A 27,550-nucleotide genomic window follows, 5' to 3' on the forward strand; every position below is an offset into this window, starting at 1 on the left:
CCCTGGGATCACAACCTGAGCCAAAGGCAGACGCCCAACCGACTGAGCCACCCAGGTGCCCCATCTCACACTTTTAACCAGTCATCACATCACCTGTCAAACAGGTTCTTTCCCAGGCCTTGTAACAAGTCACCATCTAATAGCCATAATAATAACAATTAACAGCGACTACCACCTTAAGTCCTCAAGGGAACCTAAGAAGCAATTACTATCTCCATTTCTGGGAAGAAACCTGAGGCTCAGAGAGGGTAAGCCCTAATGCCAAGGAAGTGATGGAGCCAAAACTCAACCCCAAGAATGTCTGCCTCCAGGCCCACAGCCTTGTCATCAGTTCTATACTGCCCAGGAGTTAAGAGGTTGGATTCCATCCATTGGTTCACTCATTCATTCAACACCATTTTTTTTTTTTTTTTGAGCACTCACACTGGGCCAGGCATCTTCTAGCCCCAAAACAGCCTCCTACTGCATATAGTTCACATTCCAGTGGGGGTGATAGTACACAGATATACAATATGTCACGTTGTGAGACACCCCATCAGGACCACTAAGAAATAGTAAGTGGTTAGTGAGATGGGGGCCTAATGCAGGCAGTGCGGCGGCAGCGGAAGGTCTCTCTGAGGAAGTGACAGCTGAATGAACGATGGTGGCATGAACGGGAGGATGCAGAAGGATTCCTTTTCTGTGTCTCTGCTATCAGAAAGACGGAGTGGATGGGACTTTTTTTTTTTTTAAGATTTTATTTATTTAGGGCGCCTGGGTGGCTCAGTCGTTAAGCGTCTGCCTTCCGCTCGGGTCATGATCCCAGGGTTCTCGGATCGAGCTCCGCATCGGGCTCCCTGCTCCGCGGGAAGCCTGCTTCCCCCCCTCCCACTTCCCCTGCTTGTGTTCCCTCTCGTTATGTCTCTCTCTGTCAAGTAAATAAATAAAATGACAGAGAGAGTGGGCACAAGCAGGAAGAGCGGCAGGCAGAGGGAGAGGGAGAAGCAGGCTCCCCACTGAGCAGGGAGCCTGTCGTGGGGCTCGATCCCAGGACCCTGGGATCATGACCTGAGCCGAAGGCAGATGCTCAACCGACTGAGCCACCCAGGCGCCCCTGTATGGGACATCTTGTGTCCCAAACCCCCATTCTTGGGAGTCGATTTGGGCTGTAATTCTCTTCTCTCTAGCTGGGAAAGCTGAGAATATTCCCCCCCCCCCCCCACTCTCCTTATAGGAATGAATGAAACGGTTTGAGAAAGAATCCTCAGGGACTGGAAGCCACAGAGGGCGCGGGAGTGGTAGGGCAAGACAGGGTAGGACATCATTGTGACGGTGACGGGCAGCCTGGCACGGAACACACGGCAAAAAGGGCATGACTTAATAGTGATAAGACGTGGGGATGGGCCAGGGGAGTCCCTCAATCCAAATCTCCCTTGCTTGGGCCCACTGCACCCAAGCTTGAGGCGGGAGAAAAGACCCCAGCGAAGGGGACGCAGACGCCCCTCACTCCCCCTACCGGCTCTGGTTCCTCCAGCCTTGGCCCGCTCGGCCAATACGCATGCGCCCGCTCCACCAGGCGGCGTGCGCGCCCGGGTAGCCCTACGCAAGCGCGGCCCCGCGGTTGCAGGTAACCGACGAACTAGAGCGAGGCTTCTCCCGGTGTGCGCCTGCGTCGCGGGGAGGAGCCCAGGTGGGGCGGGGTTTAGACGCCGCGCGCGCTCTCGGTCCCGCCCCGCCCCCTCTCTCCTCTTTTCCTGGCGGACACGGCGCAAGCGAAGCCTCTTCCCCTGCAACTACCGTTGGTCGGCCGTGGCTCCCGGCTGTGTCCCGGGACTAGGACGTGGACCCAGGTGCGTCCTGGCTGTGGGGAGGTTCCCCGGAGAAGCCCTGTCAGAGCCCCCGAATCGTGGGGGAGCGTCCCCAATATCAAGGGCTTCCAAATCTTGGTTAAAAGTTTTCTAGAAATCCTGACCAGATACCCTCAGAAATACTGGAAAGGACTCAGGAGGAAGTCCAATAGATGACCCCTGAAATCTTGTCAGAGTCTTCTCGAAATTCTGTCAGACTTCTCCCTCAGAGCCTGCCCGACTACCCCCCCAAAATCCTGTTCCACTCCCGCCCCTCCCCCGAAGTCCTGTCAGAGATCCCCAGAAGTCTCGTCAAACCCGCCCAAACTGTCAGTTTCCCCTCCCAGATCCACTCGGAGACCTCTGAAATCCAGACACCCCCAGAAATCCAGAGACGCCCCGGAAACCTGGTCGAGACCACTTGAAGATCCAGACCCCCTTAAACCCTGCCTGTGGCCTCCTCCTGCTGGAACCTGCCCTCTCAAGCACCCTCCCTCGGACGCTCACCAGGAGTTTAACCCGCCCCCCACAATCCCTGTCAGGGGCTCCCAGTGCCAGACCCTTCCCCACTCGAGCCCCCCTCAGCCATCACCCCCCCTCTGCACCCTCCCACATTGTCCAAACCCTGGGATGGTTTCTCTTCAAAGGCCGCTCTTTCTAGAACATTCTAAAAGCTGCCAAGGCGTGTGGACCCAGCTGGTGCCAGGGAGAGCAGGGTGGGGGGAGGACTTGGTGAGGAAAGGGGTGACGAGCAGGTGGGGTGAGGACAGACAGGCCCCAGGTGACCCTGCGTTGACCGTTTGCCCCAGGGTGCCCAGTTCACCCCCGATGGGCATTGTTGTCCAGTGTAATTTTGTTTTAACATTTTATTTATTTAATTGACAGAGAGAGGGAGAGAAAGAGAGAGAGGGAACACAAGCAGAGGGAGGGCGAGAGGGAGAAGCAGGCTTCCCGCGGAGCAGGGAGCCCGATGCGGGGCTCGATCCCAGGACCCTGGGACCATGACCCGAGCGGAAGGCAGTTGCTTAACGACTGAGCCACCCAAGCGCCCCTCCAAGACACTTTCAAGAGTGAGAAGGGTGCTATTAATAATTACACTGGCGGGGCACCTGGGTGGCTCAGTCGTTAAGCGTCTGCCTTCCGCTCAGGTCATGGTCCCAGGGTCCTGGGATCGAGCCCCGCATCGGGCTCCCTGCTCCGCGGGAAGCCTGCTTCTCCCTCTCGCCCTCCCTCTGCTTGTGTTCCCTCTCTCGCTGTCTCTGTCTCTGTCAAATGAATAAATCTTTAAAAAAAAAAAGTGTCTTGGAGTTGGGACAATAAATCATACGGTCAACCTGGTTATAATGGAGGCAGGACAGGTCATTGTCAGGGCACAGAGGAGGGAATCCCTAACTGGTCCAGGGACTCAGGGAAGGCTCCCCAGGGAGGATGTGAGCCAGGGCAGGGGCCACAGGTGAGGGTGGTGTGGGAAGACCACGGAAAGATGCAGAGTTCCCATGGCTGTGACGAGGGTGAGGGACCTGGAGGTCGGCCAGTGGAGAGAAAAGTGACAAAAAGAGGCAAGGAATTACAGGGAGCACTGTCCCACACCAGCCAGAGGGGCTGGAACTTAGTGCTGAGGGCACTAGGGCTCCATGGTGGTGGTGTTGGTGGGGGCGGGGGGGGGGGGTTGAAGCAGGAAAGATAAGGCTAACAGTTCCAAATACAGGCTGATAGGCAGAAGGTCAGTCGCCCGGGGCAGTGTGGAAACCCAGAGACAGCAGCTCATTCAGAAACATTTTCCCAGAGGAGGGGACATGTGAGCCAAGACTGGAAGGGCTGGAAAGGAGGGTGTCCCAGGCAGAGACCCGGAGGTGGGAACAGCCAGCCCAGTTTGGGGGCCGAGCATGCAGTTCAGAGCTGCTGGAGCTGCAGGTGTGATTTGGGGTGGGAAGGCAGGCAGGGCCAGGCCATGCAGGGCCTTTGATGCCGGGTCCAGGGTCTAGGCTCTGTCCCTGGGGTGCTGGGGAGCCGTGGGAGAACACTAAGCAGGGGAGGGGAGGTCAGCTCTGGGGCCCTGCGCAGATGGAGAGGAGGGGAAAGCATGGAGACTGGGAGGCCGGGGAGGAGAATGAGATTAGGGTCCAGGGGGAAGAGGATGGGGCCTGGCCCAGAGCTGTAGGGAAGGAGAGGAGGGGACAGGGTCGAGTCATAGGGCAGGAAGGACAAGGTTAGTGACTTGACAGGCTGTGGGGAGGAAGGGTGGAAGGGAAGCAAGGAGGCCGTGACCTGCACCCACTAGCCCCCTCTTTGATCTCTGCTGCCCACTCCTCGGTCCCCCGTTTTCCCAGCCCACACCTCCAATCCATAAAACAGGTCTGAGCGGGATCGTGGCAGGGGTGGGCAAACAGGTTCTAAGAACCCAGAGCGGCCTGGGGCACAGGTGGGGCAGGGTGGCTGGTCTGAGGAGGCCATTCCCATTTGTTCTTCCAGGAGCTCTCAGAGCATTGGAGCCTTTGTCAGCCCCTCCCAGTGATGGAGGCAGGCTGTTAGTTTCTCCAGCAGCCGCAGAGCGACCAGGGTGGCCCATGGATGTGCCAGAGAGCCAGACGGGTGGCCCCACTGCAAAAAGTAGGTGGCTGGCCCCCTGTTTGCCCCATGGGAGGATGAGAAGGGAGCAGTGGGTGAGTGGGTGCCAGGTTGTGCCTCGGGGACTTGGAGAGGTGACTTAGGGTATCCCAGCCTCCACCTTGGGGTGCAGGGTGGGAGTGGGGGAGCGAGCTGTCGTTGAAGAGCCTGCTCTGTGCCCACCTGTCTGGACACCGTATCTGGTTTGCTCTGGGGCAGCTAGAGCAGAAACCTTTGCATGCGCTGTGCCCTCAGCGCGGAGCACCCTTCCCTAATAACTTACTGGCTCAGCCCTCACTTCATTCAGATCTCTGCTTCCTTTGAAAAGCTTACTTTCACATTCTCTCCCCTCTCCTGCCTCTCTTCATCTGTTCGTCTGTCTGTTTCATCTCTGTCTCTCCCACTAGAACTTGAGTTCCATGAGGTGGGGTCTGTTTTATTCACTCTGGTATTCCCGGTCCCTAGAGCAGCGCTGTCCAACATGCCAACCATAAGTGTCATTTTAAATTTTGTTAGTAACCACATTTATTTTTTTTAATTTTTTAAAGATTTATATATTTATTTGAGAGAGAGAATGGAGGGGGTGGGGCAGAGGGCGAGGGAGAGAGAGCCTCAAACAGACTCCCCGCTAAGTGCAGAGCCCAATGCGGGGCTTGATCCCAGGACACTGAGATCATGACCCAAGCTGAAATCGAGAGCCGGCTGCCCAAACGACTGGGCCACCCAGGCGCCCCAAGTAGCCACATTTAAAAGAAAAAAAAAAAAAAACAGTCAAAATGAGTGAGAACGATAGATTCTGTTTAACCTAATATATCCAAAATTGTATCCTTTCCGCGTGTAATTAATATAAAAATATATCAGAGATATTCTTTTGTTTTTTCATACCAAGTCTTCAAGATTCGGTGTGTAGTTTACACTAACAGAGCGTCTCAGTTCCCACGCGCCACAGTTTAAATACTCAAGAACCACGTGTGGCAAGTGGCCGCCCTAAAACAGTGTCTGACTCTTAGGCGCTCAATTATGGTCCTTGATTGTTTGGATGGATGCAGACCAAAGCGGCGTGAAAGCCGGCTTTGGGAGGAAGAAGCGGGGAGACGCTGGGTGGCCCTCTCTGAAATTCACCTGCTAAGTGGGAGAGCTCTTTGTGATGGGGGAGGAGGCTCCCACCCTAGGGGAGAGGCAGGATCCCTTTTTCAAGGCTCCCAGCATCCAGCAGCAGAGCCTGTGTCTTTTCTCAAGGCCGCAGGCCTGGACTCTGGCCTCAGGAGGCTTTCTGGAGGGGAAGGCAGGAGGCAGACACCTGGGTTCGGGGACCCGAGGGCAGATGGACAGAGCGACTGACATGGCAACTTCGTGGGCACCAGCAGAGGGCGTGCGGCCACCGCTCCTGTGGGCGAGGACTGAGCCAGCTTTGGGAGGCTCCTGAAGGAAAAGGAAGGACACACCCAGGAGAGATGGAGACAAGACAGAGGAAGGCTGGGGGGCGGGGGGGAAAGAAGCGGAGACTGTGGGTCAAGGAGGCAGAGGCTTGGGGAACGGAGAGTCGCCGAGATATGGAAAAAGAACCCAGAGATGGAGAAATGGGGAGGACGATAACAGAGAGGCAAGGCTCCAGAAGGAGAGGGGTGGGGAGGAAGATGGAGAGGAGGAGGCAGAGGGAAAACCAGAGAAGGGCGGAGACAGAGACAGAGAGATAGAGACACTGAGGACAGAAATGAAGGAAAGAGAACAGGAGAAGCAGTGACATGTTCCTGGGGGGTCCCAGAAAGGGACCGTGGACCTGTGCAGATCCCCTGAGCCAGACGGTCCGAGGCTAAGTCTGGCTCCGCTCTCCCTGGCTGAGCAGCCCTGGGGAGTGAGTTCGTGAGGCCTGTGAGCTCGCTGGGCTCCTGGTCCTCCTCCGTAACCTGGGGAGCACAGCGAGAGGAGACAAAGCCCCAGCAGGGGCCCTGGTGTCCCCTAACTGTGGGTCCCCTCCCCCCTTCCCTAGGGGCATGGGTTCAAACGTTCAAACCTGAAGGGGCTGAATTTTAGCTCTCTACAAAGAACCCCGGAGAGTAAAGGGAATTAAGAGCGCTCATGGACTCCTGCCTGCCTCAGTCGGCAGAGCGACTCTTGATCTCAGGATCGTGAGTTCAAGTCCCACATTGGGCACGGAGTCCATACTTAAAAAAAAAAAAAAAAAAAAGCATTCATGTGTTGAACAGGTGACCCGGGGCAAGTTCCTAACTTCTCCATGACTGAATGAATATTCTCATCTGTAATGTGGGGCTAATAGCAGCCACCATGGTCCATAGAAAACCCCCAGAAGAGGAAGGGCATCTACTAACTGCTAGATAAATGTTCAGCTCTGTGATTGAGCCTCCACCACATGCCAGGCCTTGGGCCCAGGGCCTTTCTAGATTTTATCTCACCTCTCCTCTAGGAGGGAGGGAACACCCCCATTTTCCAGAGGAAGAAACTGAGGCTCAGAGAGTCTATGCTCCTTGCTCGGGTTGCCCCTTGGGTCTGTCAGACCCAGCAGCCTGTGCTGGGCATGCTGCTATACCCAGGTGTTCAAGGGCAGGGCAGGGAGCCTGGAAAGTCACTTACAGTCCCAGAGACATGGAATCCGGTAACGCCAAGGGTGGAGGATCTCCTCCTGTATCTTGGAGCATCTATTGAGTGCTTACTATGTGCAGGCACTGTGGATACAGCAGTGGACAAACAGACCCGGGGACATGCACGTTGTATGTGTTTGTTGGGAGGGCTGTTCCCACACACAAACATAACATTCCCAGCCCTGGGGCTGGGGGAATCACTACCTGCCCATTTTACTGGTGGGAAAACTGAGGCTCTGAAAGGAGAATCGACTTGCCCACTGTTGTATGGCTGGGCTCTGAGCTCCTAACTGCTCCCCCACCACCTGCCCTACCTAGATCACCCACCCCCTCTCATCTTGGGCCCCTGGCTGTGGGCGCCAATGACGCCAGCCTCGCCTGGGGGTTCAGGTAGGAGAGAGACCCGGCCCCCCAGGCGTGCCGGGAGACCGGAGATACAGCCGGCAGAATCGATCCAGGCTGCCTGCGCCTTATTGGATTGTTCCTGGCTCCGGGGGCCCCCCTTCACCCTCGGCTCCTCCCAGAATCCTCTCTTCTTTGCCCTCCTCCGCCCCAGCCCCCTCTGAGCAGAGCATGAGCGGTAAGGGAAGAGAGGAGGCAAAAGTGATCTCAGAGCCTTTGTTTGTTATCTGGGCTCCTGAATGGCTTGGACACAAAGGATTAGACAGCAGGGGGGACTTCCTGGCCTGAGAGATGGGGCCCACAGCCTCGGTACGGAGCTAGGAAGCCACTCAAAGACCCTTACGTTACTGTCCCCTCCCTGAAGCTTCCTGCTGTTCCCCACCCGCCCCCACTCCAAGTAGCTCAGAATGAATTCCCTCCCCTCTGCAGGAGCACAGGACCTAGGGTCGCTCCTTCTCTTCTTGGCCCCCTTCTCCCGGGCGGGTTGACCCTCTTGTCTCCCTAGTGTACCTCTGGGACCAGCTGGAGGAGGGCAGTGTGGGGACGCTGCTGAGCTTGGAGGAGCAAATACTCAACTCTACGTTCGAAGCTTGTGACACCCAAAGGACAGGTTGGCGGGGGCAGGATGGGGGCCAGGCAGCAGTGGGCCTGGGAAACACGAGGAGTAATGAGGGATGGGGGAGGGTGGCTGGGAACTAGGGAGCCATAGAGAGAGGGATGGACTAGGGCCCCTTCTTGGGGGACCTGCAGGGCGAGGTGGGTGATTGTGGGAAGACATTCAGGGTGAGGACATTAATGGAAGAGGGTAGGCATGGGGAGAGGTAGGGAGGGCAGCCACTGTGGGCCTGATGGGGTACAGCAGGTCCTCTTTGGTCCACCCTCTGAGTGACGATGATTGGGCTCTATTTCCAAGTGAAGAGTTTAACTCAGAGGAAGGGAAGGACTTTCCCAAAGTGTCTGGGTTAAGCCGTGGTGCCGGGGTGTCACTAGCCCAGTCACTGGTGTCCTACTTTCAAGCCATCGCCTGCCCCTACCCCCCACCTACCCCAGACTCCCTCACAGCATGCTCTGTCCCCAGGCATTGTGGCTGTGACCCATGTACTAGCCTACCTGGAGGCTGTGACGGGACAGGACCCCCAGGATGCACGCCTCCAAACACTGGCCTGCAACCTGGACCCCAATGGGGAGGGCCCTCAGGCCACTGTGGACTTGGACACCTTCCTGGCCGTCATGCGGGACTGGATCGCTGCCTGTCAGTTGGATGGGTGGGTCTCTGCCCTGCCAACCCTCCCCTGGGAAGTCTTTCCTAAGATCTAACCTCACACCTCCTTACTGCTGCCAGCACCCTTTGGGCACAGGAACCTGCTGTGGTTTGAAGGAAGCTGAGGAGGAGAAAAACGTGAAGAGATGGGGTTGGGGGGATGGGGTGGAAGGTCTGAAGACAAAGTTCCTGGGATGGGGAGGCAAAAATAAAAGGGGCTGGAAGGGGGAGACGTGGGGGTGCTGGGGGGCTGACAGAGGCCCCTCCCCATCCCTTCTCCAAACCCAGTCCCTGCCCCTCCTGCTTTTCCATCTGGCCCAGGGCTCTTGCCATCTGGCCTTGCCTTCCTCCCCACCGTGGTGCTCTCAGGGCTCCTGCTCTCACCTGACCTGACCCCTCCTCCGGCCCCCAGCAATCCCCCTGTGTGGCTGGTGAGGATTGGGAATGGCTGCAGGGGGCTCTAAGCCTCATCCCTTTGATACAGGGGATTAGAGTTGGAAGAGGAGACAGCCTTCGAGGGGGCCCTGACCTCCCAGCAACTGCCATCTGGTAAGACTACTATATATAGAATGAAGCAGGCCCGCCCAGGGTCAGACAGTGGGAGGGACTTCCCACCTGGGGATGGGAGCCAGGGGCATTGGGTGGGTCCCCTGGAACCTTTGCTCTCTCCTGGAGCTGTGAGTTTGGCTTTCTAGGCACCTCCATGGCTGCCTCCCCACCTTCCCTGAGCTTTGGGGTTTTTTTCCTTTCAGGGTCTGGTTCCAAATCCTCCCCCTACTGCAGCCCTATCATAGAGGCGTGCAAGGCCCTGCCTACCTCTCCTTGTCAGCGTCATTGGGCTCCCGCCTACTCTCTAGTCCCTGCTCCCTTGGGCCTCCTGGCTCAGCCCGGAATGTGCTGCGGGCCTGCCCACCACGCTCCTCTGCTCAGGTGGTTCTCCCTAAACTTCCCACACCTGGGGAAGCCCCGGGCCGCCCCGGGCTGAGGTCCCTGGCTGGCCAGGCTCACTCACAGACCTGCATTGCTTTCCCGGAGAACTCTGACCGTCTGATTCAGTTACCTGCCCTGCTGTGTGGTTAGTTGATCCGTTCCCCATTTTATCCCTAGAACTTCACACATAGGAGGTGCTCCAAAAAAAGTGTTCCGTATACCTTACAAAAACGAACAAAAGAAAAAAACAGCTTTCTTGACATTCTCTGGAGCATCTTCCAATTGGGGGCCAGGGGAGGGGCAGCTCAGCTCCTGTTGAGGAAACACCCCTCTGGATGAGGGAAGGACGGGACAAGGAGGCTGGAGGCCAGGAGGCCAGGAGGCTGGGGACGAGGTTGTGGTGAGGGTCCAGGAGGAGAGGGAGAAGCCTGAGCCAGGACTGGCCACGACAGAGAGGAGAGTGGAACAGAGTCAGGGAGGAAGGTCAGGGCCAGGACTCGGGGCGGAGACTGTGGGCATGAGGAGGAGCAAGGGAGCCAGGACAGCCCAGTGGCTGGGCGAGTGGGCGGGAGGGAAACCCCGAAGAGGAACAGGTTTGGGGGTAGCTGAGGTGCTGCTGCCCAGGGCTGGGTGTGATGAATTCAGGGCTACAAGAGAGATCCAGCCTGAGCTCAGAGTACCAGTGAGCAAGAGGCCTTTCAGATGGTGGATATAATCGTAGCCCAGGAGCAGATGAGATGACCCAGGACAAATGCGAGGGTGAGGCTGGTGGAGGCCAAGCCCAAGTCCTGGGGCTCAGCGACACCTAAGGTCACCGGGGAGCCCACTACCCTCTGTCTCTCTCCCTCCAGGATGCCCAGAAGCCGAGGAGCCAGCCAACCTGGAGAGCTTCGGAGGCGAAGACCCCAGACCTGAGCTGTACCTATGCTCCCCCACCCGCCCTCCCTGCCGCCTCCCTGCCATAGGGCTCGGGGTCCTTCAGGGGTGGGTGAGGGACGGGGGGTGGGCTGCGCTGCTAGCCCCAGGAGAGTGGGGCAGTCTCTGTCCTGTTCGTCTTTCTCCAGAAGAGCCTCCTCTCCCCACCACCGCCACTGCCCCCTCAAGGGAGGTGGGGACTGTGGCCGGTGACCAGCCCCTCCCTGACCCCAGGCCCACCACCGCTGACCTGCTGAGCAGCCTGGAGGACCTGGAGCTCAGCAACCGCAGGTTGGCCGGGGAGAACGCCAAGCTCCAGCGCAGCGTGGAGACGGCCGAGGAGGGGTCCGCGCACCTGGGGGAGGAGATCTCGGCCCTGCGCAAGCAGCTTCGCAGGTGGGCTCTCCGCGTGCTATCCCTGCACCTCCTGCCCTGTCTTCGATCCTGTGCTGTGCCCTTCTGCTCTTCCTCTTTCTCTTTTGCGTCTCCCTGGTTCTGGTCTCTCAGCCTCTTGGGTTCAGACTCCCTCTCTCTCCGCTGCATCTTCGAATCAGCAGCCTATGCCCATCCCTGTGCTCTATCTTTCTCATGTCCGTCATGTTCCCCCTATTTTAGTCTCCTGCTCTTCCCAGGTCTCTGTCCCACCTCCTTAGTCTTTTAGGTAGAAACTGGGTCTCTGTCTCCTACACTAGGTTCTTTCCCTGCTTTTCCCTCTGGATCTCTGTGCCCCACTCCCAGGTCCCTGTCAGGATTTCTCTGTTGCTTCTGACTGACTGAGTGGATCCGTCTCTCTGGTCTCTGTTTCCCTCCCGTGTACCCCCCCCCGCCCTGCCCCCACTCAGTACCCAGCAGGCTCTGCAGTGTGCCAAGGCTGTGGATGAGGAGCTGGAGGACCTGAAGACTCTGGCCAAGAACCTGGAGGAACAGAATCGCAGCCTCCTGGCCCAGGCCCGGCAGACGGTGGGTTCCGGGCAAGGGGCACAAAGGTGCCCTCATCTTTCCCCCCTTCTTGCAGTCTGAGCAACAGAGCCTGACAATGGAATGGGAAGGGGCAGAGGTTACCCTGGCTTCCTCCCTGACTCCAGGTCCTGCTTGCCCCAGACTCAGGGTCCAGATCTATTTGCCACCCCTCTCGTGACAGAGGGGACAGCAGGAGCCCTCAGGGCTCCCAGACCCGTTCTCCCAGCCTTGCTTCTCCAGGACCCAGACCCGAGATGGGTTCCCAGGGGTGGGAGAAGGGCAATATGGGGGCAAGGAGGCCCCAGAAGGAGCCTTTGTCCTCTCTCTGGGGCCTTTCAGGAGAAGGAGCAGCAGCATCTGGTGGCCGAGATGGAGACTTTGCAGGAGGAGGTGAGCTGAGGCCCAGTGCCCACCCACACCTCTTCCCCCTTCCCACCCTACCCCGGCTGCCCCCAAACACCCCAACAGTGTGTAGAGGGAGATCCCGGAATCCCAATAATGTACAAGTGTCTCTGAAGGTCACATGACGGCGTGTGAGAACTGCCCTGGTTGGTAAGAGTGTGGAACATGGGGCGAACTGCCTGGGCTCATGCGGGGGCTGCCTACATAAGCATGGGCCGGTCCATCTCCTCTCTGTACCTCAGTGTCCTCACCTGTAACAGTGGGCAAAATAACAGAATCTCCCTCGTCGGGTGGTGTGAGATTTAAACACGAGGATGCTTGTAGTCTTAGGCATGAGGCAGGACCCACGGGAAGTGCTCGCTGAAAGGTAACCAGCGTTGTTCATATATTAGCATTTTTTTTAAACTTTTTATTTATTTATTCATGAGAGACAGAGAGAGAGAGAGAGAGAGAGGCAGAGGGAGAAGCAGGCTCCCAAGGAGCAGGGAGCCTGATGCGGGACTCGATCCCAGGACCCTGGGATCATGACCTGAGCCGAAGGCAGCCGCTTAACCATCTGAGCCACCCAGGCGCCCAGCATTTTTTTTTTTTTTTTATGGTGGAAGGAAGACAGGCCTTGAAGTCAGCCCTGAGTTTACATCCCATCTCTGCCACTTACAAGACAGGCCACCTTCAGGCATGTGACTCCCCCTTCCCCAGCCTTTGTTTTATTCTCTGAGAATGGGAGGAGGCTAATTGCTCGGCAGGATTGTTGTAGAAATAAATGACAGTGCTCAGCCCAGGGCTTCGCACAATGTCTGGAATGGCCCAGTCCAACTGCATGTCTGCATGTCTGATTCAAGCCCCGTTCCATCTGACACAGAGAAGAGAACATCATCTTAGTAAATCTAGGCCTACCTAGTCCTTTTTAGGTGGAAACTGAAACTCATCAATCGATGAAACTCATCACTGCCCCCCTGCAAGGCAGCATCTAAGTTGCTGGAGACCCACACGGCATCTCAATGCTCCAGGAGGCGGCAGTCCTCCCTCAATGTCTATTCTGTCTGCTGGTCACAAGATTGATGTTCATCATCCCATCTGGTCCTCCGCCTTAGTCACCACCACATGCTGGCATCCACTGGGAGGCTGGCATTGCCTCTGGTCTCTGGACATACAGTCTTCACTGCATCTGCTGGCGGTGGCCCTCTGGACCCCCCTACACACAAGGACCTCTGGGGGCTCTCCCTCAGCCCCTTCCACACCCTTCCAGGGCCACAGAGGAGGCTTAGCTGCTTTCCTGAGGCTCTTTGTGGCCACAAGGGGCCTCTCTGGGCCTCTCTGCCTCCTCTCCTCACACAGCCATCTCCATTCTGTTACTCACAGGCCTTGCTGGTTCTGAGACTGAGCTGAGAAATGCCCCCTCTCGGATTCCCAGACATCCCAGGGGTTGCATGGTTCAACTGCATCCTACCTCTAAACCCCTTGCAGCTAACCCGGGGCTTGGGACTGGCGCAGGGCCTGTTTTCCCTCTACTGCTCTCTTCTTTGACCCTCCTATGCCCCTCCCCTGCCCTAAGGATCTCTGCCCAGTCCAGGCAATGATACTGATTCTGCCCAATCCCCCCAAATCTCTTTGTCCTACATCTGTATTATGGCTTTTACACTTAAATCCAAAAGTTTTCCACTATTGTTCTCTGGCTCTTCCATGAAAATTCCATCCTCTGGGACAATGGGAATCTCACCACGGGATGGCTGCCACAGTGTGAGGCATGGGTGCACACCGGATGTGACTGTTTTCTTCCAGAACATCTCTTTTTAAGAACAAGGAGAAATTGGGGTGCCTAGGTGGCTCAGTCGTTAAGCGTCTGCCTTCAACTCAGGTCATGATCCCAGGGTCCTGGGATCGAGCCCCACATCGGGCTCCCTGCTCTGCAGGAAGCCTGCTTCTCCCTCTCCCACTCCCCCTGCTTGTGTCCCCTCTCTCGCTGTGTCCCTCTCTGTCAAATAGATAAATAAAATCTTAAAAAAAAAAAGAACAAGGAGAAATTTTCCTTACAGCCCCATGGCAGAACCTCTCTCATATCTTATTGGCTAAAGTGACATCATATGATTATAGCCAAACCACTCCCTGGCATGGGTAATCCAACCCCAGATGGGCCAGAATACCTTCAGCTCCAAGGAAGAGAACACCAAAGAAATGGCGGCTTCAATCTGAAGGACATCATTTCCTTAAGAAGAGACTTTGAAGTTCTCTGTGTTGGTTTGGTGACTCAGGCTTGTTCATCGGCCTGTGGCCTCATGATCAGAGATGGCTGCAAAAGCTCTGCCCTCGTGGTCTCATTCAAAGCAGGACAGAGAGGGGCAAGAGGGCCCCGCTAATGCTCCTCTCATGGCTCTCCTTTCATCAGAAGGAAAAGCTTTTCCAGAAGCACCCCCACTATACGCACCACCCCAGCATACCTCTCTTCTATCGCACTGGCAGGAACTGGATCACATGACAGCCCCAGCTGCAAGGGAGGCTGGGAGAATATCTGACCTTGCTCAGCCTCTGGAGTAGGAGATGGGAAAGTGAGAGGGGGTGAGAATGGCTGCTGGGTTAGCTAACCAGCCAGTTCTCCCGAATCTGCCGAGATCTCCCTCTTATTCACCCCCCAGAGCGGAGCTAGGACCTGCCTGCCCAGGTGGAGAGTGGACCCCCAACAAAAGCAGAAGGAATAAGCAGGGTGAATCGCAGCCGGCAGTCTCTGCCTCCTCCCAGCCCAGAAGGCCTGCTGCCAGGTCAGGTGCCTTGAGCAGCGCCTGGGACATCCTAGGCGCTCGATAAACCGGAGCTATTCTTGGTTGACTACCCCCCTACCTTTCCCCTCCCCACAGCAGCCTACAGAGCATCTATAGATCGAGTTCTCAAGTTACAGGAGAATAATGCTGGAGTAAGGGACACTCAGACACTCAACTTTCCTACAGAGAATCTACAGACCAGGGCTCGGGTTACTGCAGAAGAAGGAAGGAGAGGCTGAGTAACCAGGTTCCCTGCCGGGTGGCCCAGAATCCAGCCTCCAAATCCCCACCAGGTGGACAGATGTTGACACAGCATTCCTGGCCTGTCCTTCCTCTGCCCTTCACCTGGCAGCCCAGGCCCGCGGAGACCAAGAAGGAGGGATGGCTGATGGAGGACTTGGAGCCCAGCCAGCTGGAGAGAGGGAGGAACTGGCCTTGGTGTCCCCAGGGGCACAGGGAGGAGGGGCGTGGCAAGGGAAGTCCAACTGCCTCTCTGCCCTGAAATGCTTTTGCCTGTGGCCGCTTCACACTGAAGTCGGTGCAGGTTGCTGAGTTTTTGGTGCCTGGAAACTGTAGACTAGATTTGGGGCCATTTTATCATCAGATCCCATTTCGTGGCTGGCGTGAGCTGCCCCTCTCCTGGCCCCCTTGTTTTCTCGGATAATTCTCCCCCTGGAGGACTCAGGATGCCCCAGCACTGCCTCTTCAAGAAGCCCCTCATCTGGGCTCCAGAGGGCCCAGGCCCTAGGCCTCATCAGAGTCTACCTCCCAAGTTGTTATCATCTGCTTCTGCACTGGTCCCCACCTCTAGCGATGAGCTCCCTGAGGCCAGAGATGAAGCTGGTTCCCCGTTCTCACCCGGGGCTGCGTCTGGCTCAGAGAGTCTGGGGGTTATAAGTGCAGCATTTGGAATTAGATTTGGGTTTGAGTCCACTCACTTACCATGTGACCTTGGCCAAGTTTCTTAGCCCCTCCACTTGTCAGTTTCCTCTGTAAAATCAGAGGGTGATGCCAAGAAAAACATTAACAACCAGACATGACATTCCTCCCGAATGGCACAATGTGACATGCATAGCAGCACCCAGGAAATCTTCCTGCCAAAAAATTGAACAGGAGCCTGGACAGGGTCCTGGATCTACCCACCAGTTTGGAGGAAATGAAGAGGTTGGAGGAACATGGTGAATGTCCTGCGGAGGGAATGAGAACTCAGGAAGCCAAGTCCAAATGCACCAATTCTACAGGACAAATAACCGGATTTCTTCCCCAAAAGATGGGCCCCCCCCAAAAGTGCCTGGGTTGGGACAGGTGGGCAACCACTGTCAGAGGAAAAGAAATGAAATATTTCAATCAAAAGCCACGGTGGACCTTGTTTAGATCCTCATGCAAACAAATTAAATGTGGAAAGACTTGTAAGACAACCAAAATGAAAAAAAAACAACACAACCACAAATTCGATATGGGATAATAGTAAGGAATTATTTTGTTAACAGTGATCGTGGTATTGTGAGTTTGGTAAAGTAAAAAATTCCTTACGTAGGAAATTAAAATGCCGGAGTCATTCTAGGTAGAAATCACAGGCTACCTGGCATTTGCTTTAGAGTCATCTGTTACAAAACAAAACAAAACTAACTTGGGAGAATAAGGAAGAAACTAGGAAAATGTAAATAATTATTGAAGTTGGGCGGTGGGCAGTGGGAGTCCATTATACTGGTATTTTTACTTGTGTGTGTGTGAGAAACATTTAGAACATGAAGTTTTGAAAGTATCTTTATTTATTTTTATTTTTTTATTATGTTAATCACCATACATTACATCATTAGTTTTTGATGTAGTGTTCTATGATTCATTGTTTGTGCATAACACCCAGTGCTCCACGCAGAACGTGCCCTCTTTAATACCCATCACCAGGCTAACCCGTCCCCCCACCCCCCTCCCCTCTAGAACCCTCAGGTTGTTTCTCAGAGTCCATCGTCTCTCATGGTTCGTCTCCCCCTCTGACTTACTCCCCTTCATTCTTCCCTTCCTGCTATCTTCTTCTTCTTTTTTTTTTCTTAACATATATTGCATTATTTGTTTCAGAAGTACGGATCTGTGATTCAACAGTCTTGCACAATTCACAGCAGCACTCTGAAAGTATCTTTAAAACACATATTTTACAGGGTGCCTACTCGGGTGGCTCAGTTGTTAAGGGTCTGCCTTCGGCTCAGGTCATGATCCCAGGGTCCTGGGATTGAGCCCCACACTGGGCTCCCTGCCCAGCGGGAAGCCTGCTTCTCCCTCTCCCACTCCCCCTGCTTGTGTTCCCTCTGTCACTGTGTCTCTCTCTGTCAAATAAATAAAATGTAAAAAAATAAAACATATTTTACATTTCCTGAACATTCGGTATGTGCCAGGTGACCTTCTAAATGGCTTTGTGTTTATTAACATACAGTAGCATGTGTTTGCACGAACGACCACCTGTATGACCTGGGGGAGGGGGGTGCTCAACCTTTCTATGCCAGACTTGCCTTTATCTGCACAACGGGGGAGAAGAAGTGAGGTAACACTTGCAAGGTGCTCAGAACGTGCTCACAGATACTGTTATCAGCCCCGTGAAGTAGGTCTTCTCTCATCTCCATGTTTTACAGACGAGCACCCAGTGGCGCACAGAGAAATCACACCTGAGGTCTCGTAGGGTGGGTGGAGGGACTCGGTGGGCCCAGGTATATAGAGCGCTCGGCACCAGGCCTGTCGTTGCCTGTCAGGTGTTGAGGAAACGTCGGCTGCGCATGCTAACATTGCCGTCGGCTGAAGTGGCCGTTCCTTCTTCCAGAACGGGAAGCTGCTGGCTGAGCGGAATGGAGTCAAAAGGAGGAGTGAGGAGCTGGCCACGGAGAAGGAGGCTTTGAAGGTGCCACCCCTCCCTAGTGTCATTTCTACCAGTTTCAACCGCTCCAGTCGAGTGAGAGCTGGGGGCTTCATCGAGCCAGCAGGCTCCCAGGGCTCCAGGCAGCTCGGCTAAAATCCCCCTCCGGGTGGTGATGTCCAGAGACGTCGTGGGAGGTTGAGGAGCGGGGCTCAGGAGAGTTGGGTGGGCTGGGGATGGCAGCACCGGCTGAGGCCTCTCCTGGGAGGCCAGGCGGATGGACAGGCTCCTTCCTTGGCAGCGGCAGCTCTATGAGTGTGAATGCCTCATTTGCCAACGAGATGACGTCCTCTCGGAGGTGAGTGGCCTGGGAGTGGTGAGGTGACATTTGCCTTCCATGTGCTCCTGGCCGTCCCCTGCCCCCGCCCCAAGGTCTGGAAAGGGGAGTCCTGCCTGGGTCTCATCCCTGGATAAGCAGCCCAGAGAGGTCAGAGGGTTCCCCTGGTGTGGCAAGCCTGTCCCTGCAGGATCTAGAAACCTGATGCTCTCCCTCAGGCCCTAGCTCTTCCCCCAAGTTCACCCTGCCAGTCTCCCCTACCCCTGCCTCTGCATCTTTGCGGAGCTGGGCCCCATCTCAGTGGGCTTTGGGCTTCCCCAGCGCACTCGCCACGTGGAGAGTCTGGCCAAGACGTTGGAGGAGTACAGAACGACGACCCAGGTAGCCAGCTGCCCTCCCACCCTTGGCCCCCTGCCTAGTCCCGATCTTCTGCCATCTCTGCAGTTCACTGCCTCTTTCTGCCCTGTCCGTCTTGTGGAGTCTGTGTCTCTCTCTCTGCCTTTTCACTTGTCCTCTGTTCCTCTCTCTCTCCCTCTCTCCCTCTCCCTCTGTGTATCTCCACCTCCGGTCTAATTTCTTTCTCTGTGGGGGTTTTGTCACCGCATCTCCCCTGCTCATCTTTCTGTGTGTCTGCCTTTCTTTGATCTAGTCTGTCTGTCTCCAGGGGCGACTCTACCCTCTGTTGCCCCTGATCGTTATGAGTCTCCTACACCTCGTGTGTCTTTTACCCCTCTGTGAATCTGTGTCCATCCATGCCTCTTGTTCTTAATTTTCCTGGCTGGTGGGTTGCCTTCTGGGTTCCTGCTGCTCTCAGTCTCTCTTTGGCTTCCTAAATTTCTGTCACTGCTTTCTTCCCTCTTGTCCCTTGGCAATATGTGTCTGGAGGAGCCCAAAGAAGTCAGGGGAGTGGAACTGACTGTAAGAGGAGCCCAAGGCTGGCAGATGGAGAAGAACAGAGAGGCAGGGGTTCCCCACTCCCTCCTTTGCAGGAACTGAGGCTGGAAATCTCACACCTGGAGGAACAGCTGAGTCAGACCCATGAGGGGCCGGATGAGTGAGTGGAACATCAGGGGTGAAGGAGGCAGGAGGGGAGCCCAAAGGCAGGGACCCCCAACCTCCAGCCACAAGGTGGGCGGAGCAGCCACCCCAGAGCAGCCACCCCGCAGACAGGTAGGGGGCAGGCACAGAGAGAGCCTTCCCCTCTTGACCATGTGGCCAGGCTACCGGAAGGGGCCCAGGTGAGAAGAGTGGGCTGGACCAGGCTGCTGCCCCCATCACTGGGCATGGAGATCGAGGCCATTCAGCAGGTGGGCCTGGCTCCTCGGGAGCACCCCAACCTACCGCCCGCCACAGCTCTGACCCAGCCCTGATTCTCACCCTACCACATCTCCCCCCCCCCCCAGGACCATCTCAGTCCTTCATCTCATCCCTACCCCAGTCCTTGGTCCTGCTGCCAAACCCTTCCCAGGTCCTGCCTCTACCTGCTCCTCAGCCCAGCCTCACCCCAGCACCCCCCACCACCGTCTTCTCTCACGCCATGCCTCAGCCCGTGTCCATCCCCATCTCTGACCCATCTTGTGCCTTCACCTGGCCCTCCCTGGCCTCAGAAACAGCTTCTCCTCTGCCAGAAACAAGAAGTGGCAGCTGCCGCTCTCGCCAGCCCTCTGTGTGGCGTGTGGCAGTGGGAGGAGGTCATCATTGAGACGGATGAGGAAGTGGAATTTCCGCCTGAAGCCCCAACTGGGGCACAGGTGAGCGTGGGAGGGGCTCCAAGACCACCGGAGTCCAGGAGCTGGGAAAGGGGCCTGGGACTCCACGTGCCACGAGTTTGCTGCCCATTCCACGGGCAAACGTTGACCGAGGGCCTGCTGGACACAGAGCCCAAGCCAAGCAGGACACCATCCCTGTCTTCTGGGGACTGGCCCACAAGGGGAGCAGACAAGAGCAAGCAAAGCGAACGCAGACTGCACGGTGGTAGTTCTGTCATTGCGAAAACACTGTCAGGAAACACTGCATTTACAGTGGTCCTGTAGGGGGAAGCTAAGAAATGAATCGTTCTCTGAACACCATAAAGATACATTAAGCTTTTACTTTTGGGATGCAAGGCACCTTTAAGAGCAACTTAGCAAGCCCACTGTGAAATCTTGAACTCACCCATAGCGGTTGTTTTATGACTTCTGTAGTTACCTGAGCAGTATTTCAACATCCGTCAAAATGATCAAGACAACTCATCTTCAATGTCCACAACAGAAAAGTGAGATTTTAATCTATTAGTGCCAGAAGTCTCTCTCTTTCTCTTTTTTTAAAAAGAAAATATTGCTAACAGCTCTGTAACTGCATTGTCTTGAAAATAATACTGCTTCAGAATTATACTGTTCACCATTCTTAAACGAGAAACTCATTTCTTTGCTCATTTTCTCCCTGGGTTGAGAGAAATTTCTGGGTTTCCCTTCAAAACCCATGCTGTTTGAATTTTTTTTAAAGATTTTATTTACTTATTCATAAGAAACAGAGAGAGGCAGAGGGAGAAGCAGGCTCCCCGCTGAGCAAGGAGCCCGATGCGGGACTCGATCCAAGGACCCTGGGATCATGACCTGAGCCGAAGGCGGACGCCCAACCATCTGAGCCACCCAGGCACCCTGTTTGAATTTTTTTTTAAGATTTATTTATTTGAGAGAAAGAGTGTGAGCACAAGCTGGGGGATGAGCAGAGGGAGAGGGAGAAAGACATTCTCAAGCAGACTTCACGCTGAGCACGGAGCCAATGAGGGACTTGATCTCATAACCCTGAGATCATGCCCTGAGCCGAAACCCAGAGTCATTTGCTTAACCACTCAACTGACTGAGCCACACAGGCGCCCCTGATTTTTCATTTACTTCCCCCCATATCTCTGCGAGGTATGCAGCCTCACCCCTCATCCTGTTACCTGTGGGAAACCAAGGCTCAGAGAGGTCACCCGTCCCAGTCACACAGCCTGTGGGCGACAGAGTCACATCCCTCCGAGGAGGTGTGAGAGTGAATTCCACTGGGAGCTCTCAACACCCCATCCAGGGGAGTGCCGACCCAGGCCTCAGGGTGCCGCTGGCTCCAGGTCCTGGAGCTATGGCGCGGAGCCGCTCAGGGCCTGGTGGGGAGATCGTGCGAACGGGCCATCCCCATGCAGGGTGATGTGTGTGCAGAGGTGGGGGGTGGACCCTGAGGGAGCCTAGCAAAGGGAGAACCTGTGTCAGGTGGGAGACTATAGAGGTGTCACAGGGAAACTGACACGAGTTTATTTCAGAGAAGAGAGAGAAGTTAAGTGGTGTCAGGAGAGAGGAGCCTTCCTGGCAGCAGAAAGCACACGTGCGGGGATGTGGGGCATGAAAGCACAGAACACGCTTGGGCAGCAGAGGGAGTGGCAGGTGGCTAGGGAGCCATGAGGCCCGATCACAACAGGAATTCCCTGTAAATCAAGTGGGGAGATCGTACTTTTCTCCATCGAGCCACAGGACGGCTGAGGGCAGGGAGGGAGCCCAAGAGGAGGGCAGGTTTTAGAAGCAGGTGGTGAATTCTTGCAGGTGTCACAGCCCAGGAGACCTAACCTTTCCTTTTCCCACAGAGAAACTTGCACGGAGAACCAGTGCACCCTCAGGGAGGAAGGAAGGAGCGATCGATGTGGTAAGAAGCTTGTTCCTTCCAGAGCCATCCCCCTGCCTTGGGGGGGCACCACATTCTTAGACAGTGTACAAGGACTGGAAAAGCCCCGGGGGGAATTGCACATCATTCACTCCTTCATTCATTCCCTCCCACTGAAGTGACCCTTGGCCTGTGGACCAGGATGAGCCATCCCCAGCCCTGCCTTCAGCATCTCCTGGTCTAGAGGGAGACAGACTCTGACCCAGCCAGTTCTAGGAGGGCATCTGGCACTTGGAGCCACCTGGTGGGGGATGCTTGAATGGGGTCCCATAGGAGCAGTACTCATATAGGAGACTCTTAGACAAGAAGACAGTTGTCTGGCTGATGGCACAGCTCAGTCACTGGGTCACTGTCACTGAGCACACCTCTCCCAAGGCCTCCAGGGAACCCTGGGATGAAGGAAACCCAGACCGGCCCTTGGAGAACATCCAGGTAGTTAGGAGACAATCGGGAACTCTGGAATCAGACAGCCTGGGTTCAAATCCCAGGATGGGGGTGGTGTGAGCATAAGTGCCGTGGAGCCCCAGCCCTGTGATTGTTAGGAAGCTCGGCTTCAGGCCTCTGAGGAGAGATAAAGCCCTAGATGTCTGGGCCCAGCCTTCTCAGGCCTGGCCTTGGGGTCTGTGGTTTCCTGTGGTGCCTCCCGCCCCGCCCCTCCCCTCTTTCAGGCTCTTGGCTGCAACAACTAATGAGGCTGCCTGCCACTGGCCTCTAATTGGACTTGTCTGAGAAAGCTGAGATTGGGCAGGAGGGGGGCTCCAGAGCTATGACCTCCCCCTGCGTCACCGGGGAAGGGAAGGGAGAAGGGGCTGAGCAGCAGCAGGGGCAGGGGCTGGACATCTGAGTTTCCCGGGAGCAGGGCAGTGAGATCCACAAACTGGGAAGCTGGAAACAAGGGAGGTGGTGAATCCCGTGGCCCCTAAAGGTGACTAGGGGTGAGGGCTTGGATCTTGAGAGGTTCTGGGGGAGGAGCCACCTGGGGTCCAAGTATCAGTTCCAGGGGATGAGACAGCTGTGTGTCTGACTGGGCAGAGGCTGGGGGCTTACCAGCCTAGCTTACTAGCACTTTTTGGGTGCTAGTTGAAGACGCAGCTGTGTCCTGAGGGTGTCAAGGTGGCGGCAGCTGGAGGTCCAGACCTCTGGTCCCCAGTGAAGGTGGTAGCCAGTGGTATGGATATCTGGGTCTCTAAGGGGCATCTGGGCTGGGCAGCTTGAGGTCTAAGTCCCCAAATAGGTATTTCAGGGGCTCAGGCAGCTGCAACCCTTGGAGGGGCAGAGGTTGGAGGCTTGCACACCGAAGAGAAATGATTTGTGAGGGGAGTTGCTCACACTTGGCTTCTGGAATCTCAGTCCTAAAAGAAGACCCAGTAAGAGTGAGACTCACTGAAAATGGCACAACCCCTCAGGCACGAAGTGGGGGGTGGGTCTACACCTGCCCTGGAGCCTCAGGGAGCTCTGAGTCTCTGGTGTTTGGGAGAGTAAGAGAGCAGAAGCCTAGCTCCCAGCTAGGGCATCAGCCGGAAAAATGGCAGAAGAGAAAGCCAGTTTGATCAAGAGACCCTCCTACCCTTTTTGGGGGTCACACACTCTTTTGAGAGTTTGTTGAAAATTCCCCTGCAAAATATGCACACTGACCTACACACAGCAGTTTGCTCATGGGGCACCAGGACACCCCCAGGCCCATCCATGATGCCCGGTCCCCATCAAGACCCCTGCTTTGAAGGCTCATCCAGGGGCACCTGGGTGGCTCAGTCGTTAAGTGTCTGCCTTTGGCTCAGGTCATGGTCCCAGGGTCCTGGGATCGAGCCCCGCATCGGGCTCCCTGCTCCGCGGGAAGCCTGCTTCTCCCTCTCCCACTCCCCCTGCTTGTGTTCCCTCTCCCTGTGTCTCTCTCTGTCAAATAAATAAATAAATAAATCTTTAAAAAAATAAAATAAAGGCTCATCCAGCACCACGGTGGGTGAACAGGAGCCAGGCCAAGGGAAGATGCTTGCAGTGATTCTGTTGTCCCCTCAGGTTGCCCAGAAGAGAGGAAGAGGAGGAAGCAGAGCCCCAGATCACGGTAGGCAGTCCCCAGCACCCCTTCCCAGTCCCCACCCACTCCGGGCCCTTGAGGAGGGTGATGCAGTGGCGGCTCCTCCCAGCCCTCACCCACACCCCCACTTCTCCTGAGCAGACAGAAAAATCATTTGGCCAAGAGATAACAAGGCCCTTGCTATGCCTAATGAGAGCGGACAGAGCCGTGGGGGGAGGCCTGCAGGCCAGTGGGCGGCCAGAATGTTCCCGGGGGACCCCCCCAAGCACATACACAGGGCTGCAGCCGCTAAGCCACAGGCCTCACAGACGTGGCTACACCCCCGGAATGCGAAAATGCACACGCACATGCACCCACACACAGGAAGGGGCCAGGCACTCCCCAGCCAGCCCCAGAACTCTCTGGGGCACAGCGCCTGTGACGGCTCCCCCGCCTGGCACCACACACACCAGCTGCTTTGCTCCTCAAAGCCGCAGGGTGAGGTGCAGGTGCCAATCCCCATTCTCAAGGCAGGGGAATGGAGGGAAGCTCGGGGAGGAGCGGTAGGGAGCCCGTGGTCCTCAGGGTAGGAATGTGAGAGCCCAAACGTGTGCCAGGCATCTGGGCCCCTTCAGGGTCCAAACCCTACAAGATGGTCTCTCTGTGCAACCTGACCCCCAAAGCCCACCTCCCACTCTCCTCCACAGAGACTGGGTTCCCTCACAGCTGACTTGACACCGATCTCTCCCAGTTGTGTGTGTGTGGGGGGGGATGTTGTTTAAGGACCATGGGAAAGCCCCCCCCACCCAGAGCAGGCGCACAGTAGGTGGCTGTGGTGAAGGGAGGGGCTGAGTCTGGTGGCCCCTGTTATTCATTATTGCTCACTGCCATCATCAGCATCCATGGGTGGGAAAGCCCGAGGCCAACAGAGGGGGGCGTCCTTTCAGAGGGACACGGCGGGGGGGGGGGGGGGCGGTGAGGTGGCCCCTGGAGAAATACTTGGGGCTTTCATCTTAAAGCACCTGCAGGTTCTGACGCAGGCAGGAAGAGCGCCACGCTGGACTAGGCCCAGCACAGGGTTGGACTCCTGGAGGAGATGGGGTCTCTGCCCTCAGGGAGCTTAGATGCTTGCAGAATCAGATGCAAATGGAAATAGTAATTTTGAACAGCTCCCATAATTACTGAGCACCCACTATGCACCAGGCACTGCTCCAAGTGCCCTCCCACTTTTTTGCTTTTGACCTGCATTCCCTCATGCAGACTCCCCTTTGGCCCTGTGAGCTGGTGACTGTCGTGGACCCTGTCCAGCAGATGGGGAAAGTGGGGCATGGAGATGCAGGGTGACCTTCTAAGGGACATGCAGCTGGAAGCCGACAGGGCTGGGAACCCAACCTGGCAGGGTGTCTCACAGTGTTCCACCCGCTTCCATGTGGTCACCTCTGTGCAGTGGCCTGAACCAAGGGCTTTTCCCAATCCAGGACTGAGGGTCTCAAGTTTGTCTCCTTTGTCCTTCTAGGCCAATTTCCCCAGCCTTCTGGGGGACCCTCACCCTGAAGATGTTCCAGGAAGCCCTCCTGAGAGGTAACAGGACCCTGGGGACTGGAAGGGGCCTGGAGGCAGAGGCAAAGTCCAGCGTAATTGCCCTGCCCTCCTTTCCGTCCAGCAGCCCTGCCGAGCCCAAGCCGCGGCAAGCCCTGGTGCCTGTGCGGAAAGAACTGGTCCCAGTCGGGAGGCCAGTCTCGGGCCAGCTCTGTCTGCCCCCGCTGCAGCCCCAGCTGCTCAGGTGCACCCCGAAGCGGCTCCAGAAGGAGGGTGGCCATCACACGTTGGGGCATTGCCCCCTGTTGAGACAGCACCAGCCACCCCCCACCCCGGGGCCCTCCGGAAGGACCGGACTGCCTCCCACCAGGGTCGCTCGGCCCCCGCTGACCCCGGCACCCCTCCTGGGCCTGCTGCTGCTCCTGCTGTTCTCCCTCCTGCTGCTGGGCCGGTCCCCGCCCCCCACCTGGCCCCACCTCCAGCTCTGCTACCTCCAGCCGCCCCCTGTGTGAGCCGCTCAGAGCAAGTCTAGTCAGAGAATTCCCCGGGAATCCCACTGTTGTTACCGCTGTTGTGCCACCTTGAGCTGAGAGGAACCCGGTGTGGGGACCCCAGATACAGTGCTCCAGGATCCACACCCCTGTATTGGGTTTTTCTGTTAAGTCTTTCGGTTCTTTTTTTAACATGGGTGACTACATTTCTGAGCAATAGCAAAACACACCCAATAATGGATTAAACACTAAGGGTTTATTTTCCTCCTAAACCAAGTCTGGAGGAGGACAGCTGTGGGCCCACAGCTCGAGGCTCCGCAGCCTGGGGTAAGAGGGAGCTATGATTCTCTATGAGATCCTCTCGGCCCTTCCCTCTGGCTCCGGAGATGACACGCATAGCTTCATACGTCGCGTCGCGTCTGTAGGAAGAAGGGGACGCATCCCTTCCTTTCTTTATAAAGAAAAGCCGTGGCCTTCCCAGAGCCAGCAGCAGACCTGTGTTTATGTCTCATTGGCCAGAAGTGTTTGTTGCACCACTCCTAGCTGCAAGAGAGGCCGGGAGACTGAGCACCTCTCCCCTCTCCTGGCAGAAAGAGGGAGAGGGACACGTGGGCCGGGCACACATCACAGGTGTCCCCTGCAGTACAAACAGCCCGGAGGAAATGGACCACTGTGCCGTTTGCTCACTCATTGCTTACTCTCATCCTCGTGTCACAGTTAGACCTTAGAAGATAAAGCTGTAGGGGCACCTGGGTGGCTCAGTCTGTTAAGTGCCTTTGGCTCAGGTCATGATCTCGAGGTCTCCCCACTCAGCAGGGAGTCTGCTTGTCCCTCTGCCCGTCTCCCACTCATGCTTGCGTGCTCTCTCACTCTCAAATAAATAAAATCTTTCAAAAATTCATTAGATTATTTTTTTAAAAAAGGAAGATACAGCTGTAGAAAAACAGGCCCTCCAATGCCAGGCTGAAGAGCACTGCTTTTCTCCTGAGGATGATGGGAGCTTTCAGACATCTTATTGCTTGTTTGGTTGTTTTTTTTTTTTTTTTTTTTTTTTGGTTATTTATGTTTTAATTGAGATGCAACTTACATACAGATAAATGGACATGCTCGCTTCAGCAGCACGTACACTAAAACTGGAACCATACAGATAAATGGACAAACCTTAAGTGTCAGGTGCATGAGTTTTTGCATATGCAAACACCCACAAAACCAAAACCCAGGGCAAGATATGAACAGTTTCAGCACCACAGAGGCTTCATTGGGAGAGTTTTGACCAGGGGAGGGTCAGAGTTACCCCTATTTAAAGGCAAATAGTGATAGAGGTAGGTAGCTGTAGGTTCCATGGAGCCCAGAAAATGCACTTAACCCCTCTTGGAAGGATAGAGATTTTGTCCCAGTTAGGTGACATCTGTGTGCGGTCTTGAAAGATGAGTAAAGTTTATTACAGTGGGCAGGGACCGAAGGAGGGTGTCATGGGCAAAGAGAATAGTGTGTGTGAAGACCACGTGGTGGGAAAGAGCCTCTGTGTGCAGAGGGCCATAGAAAGCACCATGTTGCTGGGATTAAAAAGAAAAAAAGGGGGGTTGGGGGCCAAGGAAGTATTTGAGGCTACAGAGTTGTGAGAAAAGAGGTAGGCAAGAGCCCATGAAGGGTTTGGAACACCAGCTTGAACTTGATTCTCAAGTGCCCAAGAAAGGGCTATGAGCAGGGAAAGGACAGAATTAGCTCCAGGTGGGGAAGAGAGCTTCTGAGCCTGCATGGGGGATGAATACGAAGTGAGGCTGGAGGCAGGATGTGGGGAGAAGCCTGGGGCTGTGGTCCAGGTGGGAGAGGAGGAGGCCTGAGCTGAGATGGGCATGTGGATGGAAAGAAGGGGGAGGGCAGAGAGAGGCACGGCGGGAAGGACGGAGACAGAGACTGATGGCTGTGAAGGAGGTTGAAGAAGGAAGGGGCAAGGACAGCACATGGGTGTGACCCAATGACTGGTAGA

At 55.8% G+C, this 27,550-nt stretch overlaps 1 protein-coding gene across 5 annotated transcripts; it reads left to right on the top strand.

The window, feature by feature from the left end:
- Window positions 1–1,697: 1,697 nt before the first annotated feature.
- KASH5 (KASH domain containing 5) lies at window positions 1,698–26,461 on the top strand. Of its 5 annotated transcripts, none has more exons than XM_028091623.2 (19): window positions 1,699–1,829; window positions 4,299–4,436; window positions 7,941–8,045; window positions 8,514–8,700; window positions 9,181–9,245; window positions 10,478–10,544; window positions 10,776–10,937; window positions 11,384–11,501; window positions 11,841–11,891; window positions 17,472–17,549; window positions 17,806–17,862; window positions 18,163–18,222; window positions 18,831–18,895; window positions 19,061–19,148; window positions 19,449–19,592; window positions 21,440–21,498; window positions 23,533–23,578; window positions 25,047–25,111; window positions 25,194–26,461. In XM_028091623.2, the coding sequence occupies exons 2-19, from the start codon at window positions 4,394–4,396 to the stop codon at window positions 25,579–25,581; spliced, it is 1,848 nt and encodes a 615-aa protein (XP_027947424.1). In that variant the 5' UTR covers window positions 1,699–1,829; window positions 4,299–4,393; the 3' UTR covers window positions 25,582–26,461. The 5 variants fall into 5 exon arrangements, with proteins under 5 accessions (XP_027947429.1, XP_027947424.1, XP_027947425.1 ...); XM_028091624.2 differs by having other exon boundaries at window positions 25,197–26,461; XM_028091625.2 differs by having other exon boundaries at window positions 19,470–19,592.
- Window positions 26,462–27,550: the final 1,089 nt, after the last annotated feature.

The sequence above is a fragment of the Eumetopias jubatus genome, unplaced genomic scaffold (assembly GCF_037043125.1).
Source record: "Eumetopias jubatus isolate StellerSeaLion01/CBP00866 unplaced genomic scaffold, mEumJub1_p1.0 scaffold_10, whole genome shotgun sequence".
Lineage (NCBI taxonomy): Eukaryota > Metazoa > Chordata > Mammalia > Carnivora > Otariidae > Eumetopias > Eumetopias jubatus.

Bases quoted from the DNA above. Each gene is read 5' to 3' on its own strand.
- KASH5 (XM_028091623.2), top strand. From the start codon at position 4,394: ATGGATGTGCCAGAGAGCCAGACGGGTGGCCCCACTGCAAAAA. The intron at 8,046-8,513 runs GTTGGCGGGGGC...CTCTGTCCCCAG, and splicing joins TTGTGACACCCAAAGGACAG to GCATTGTGGCTGTGACCCAT. The intron at 23,579-25,046 runs GTAGGCAGTCCC...TTGTCCTTCTAG, and splicing joins AAGCAGAGCCCCAGATCACG to GCCAATTTCCCCAGCCTTCT.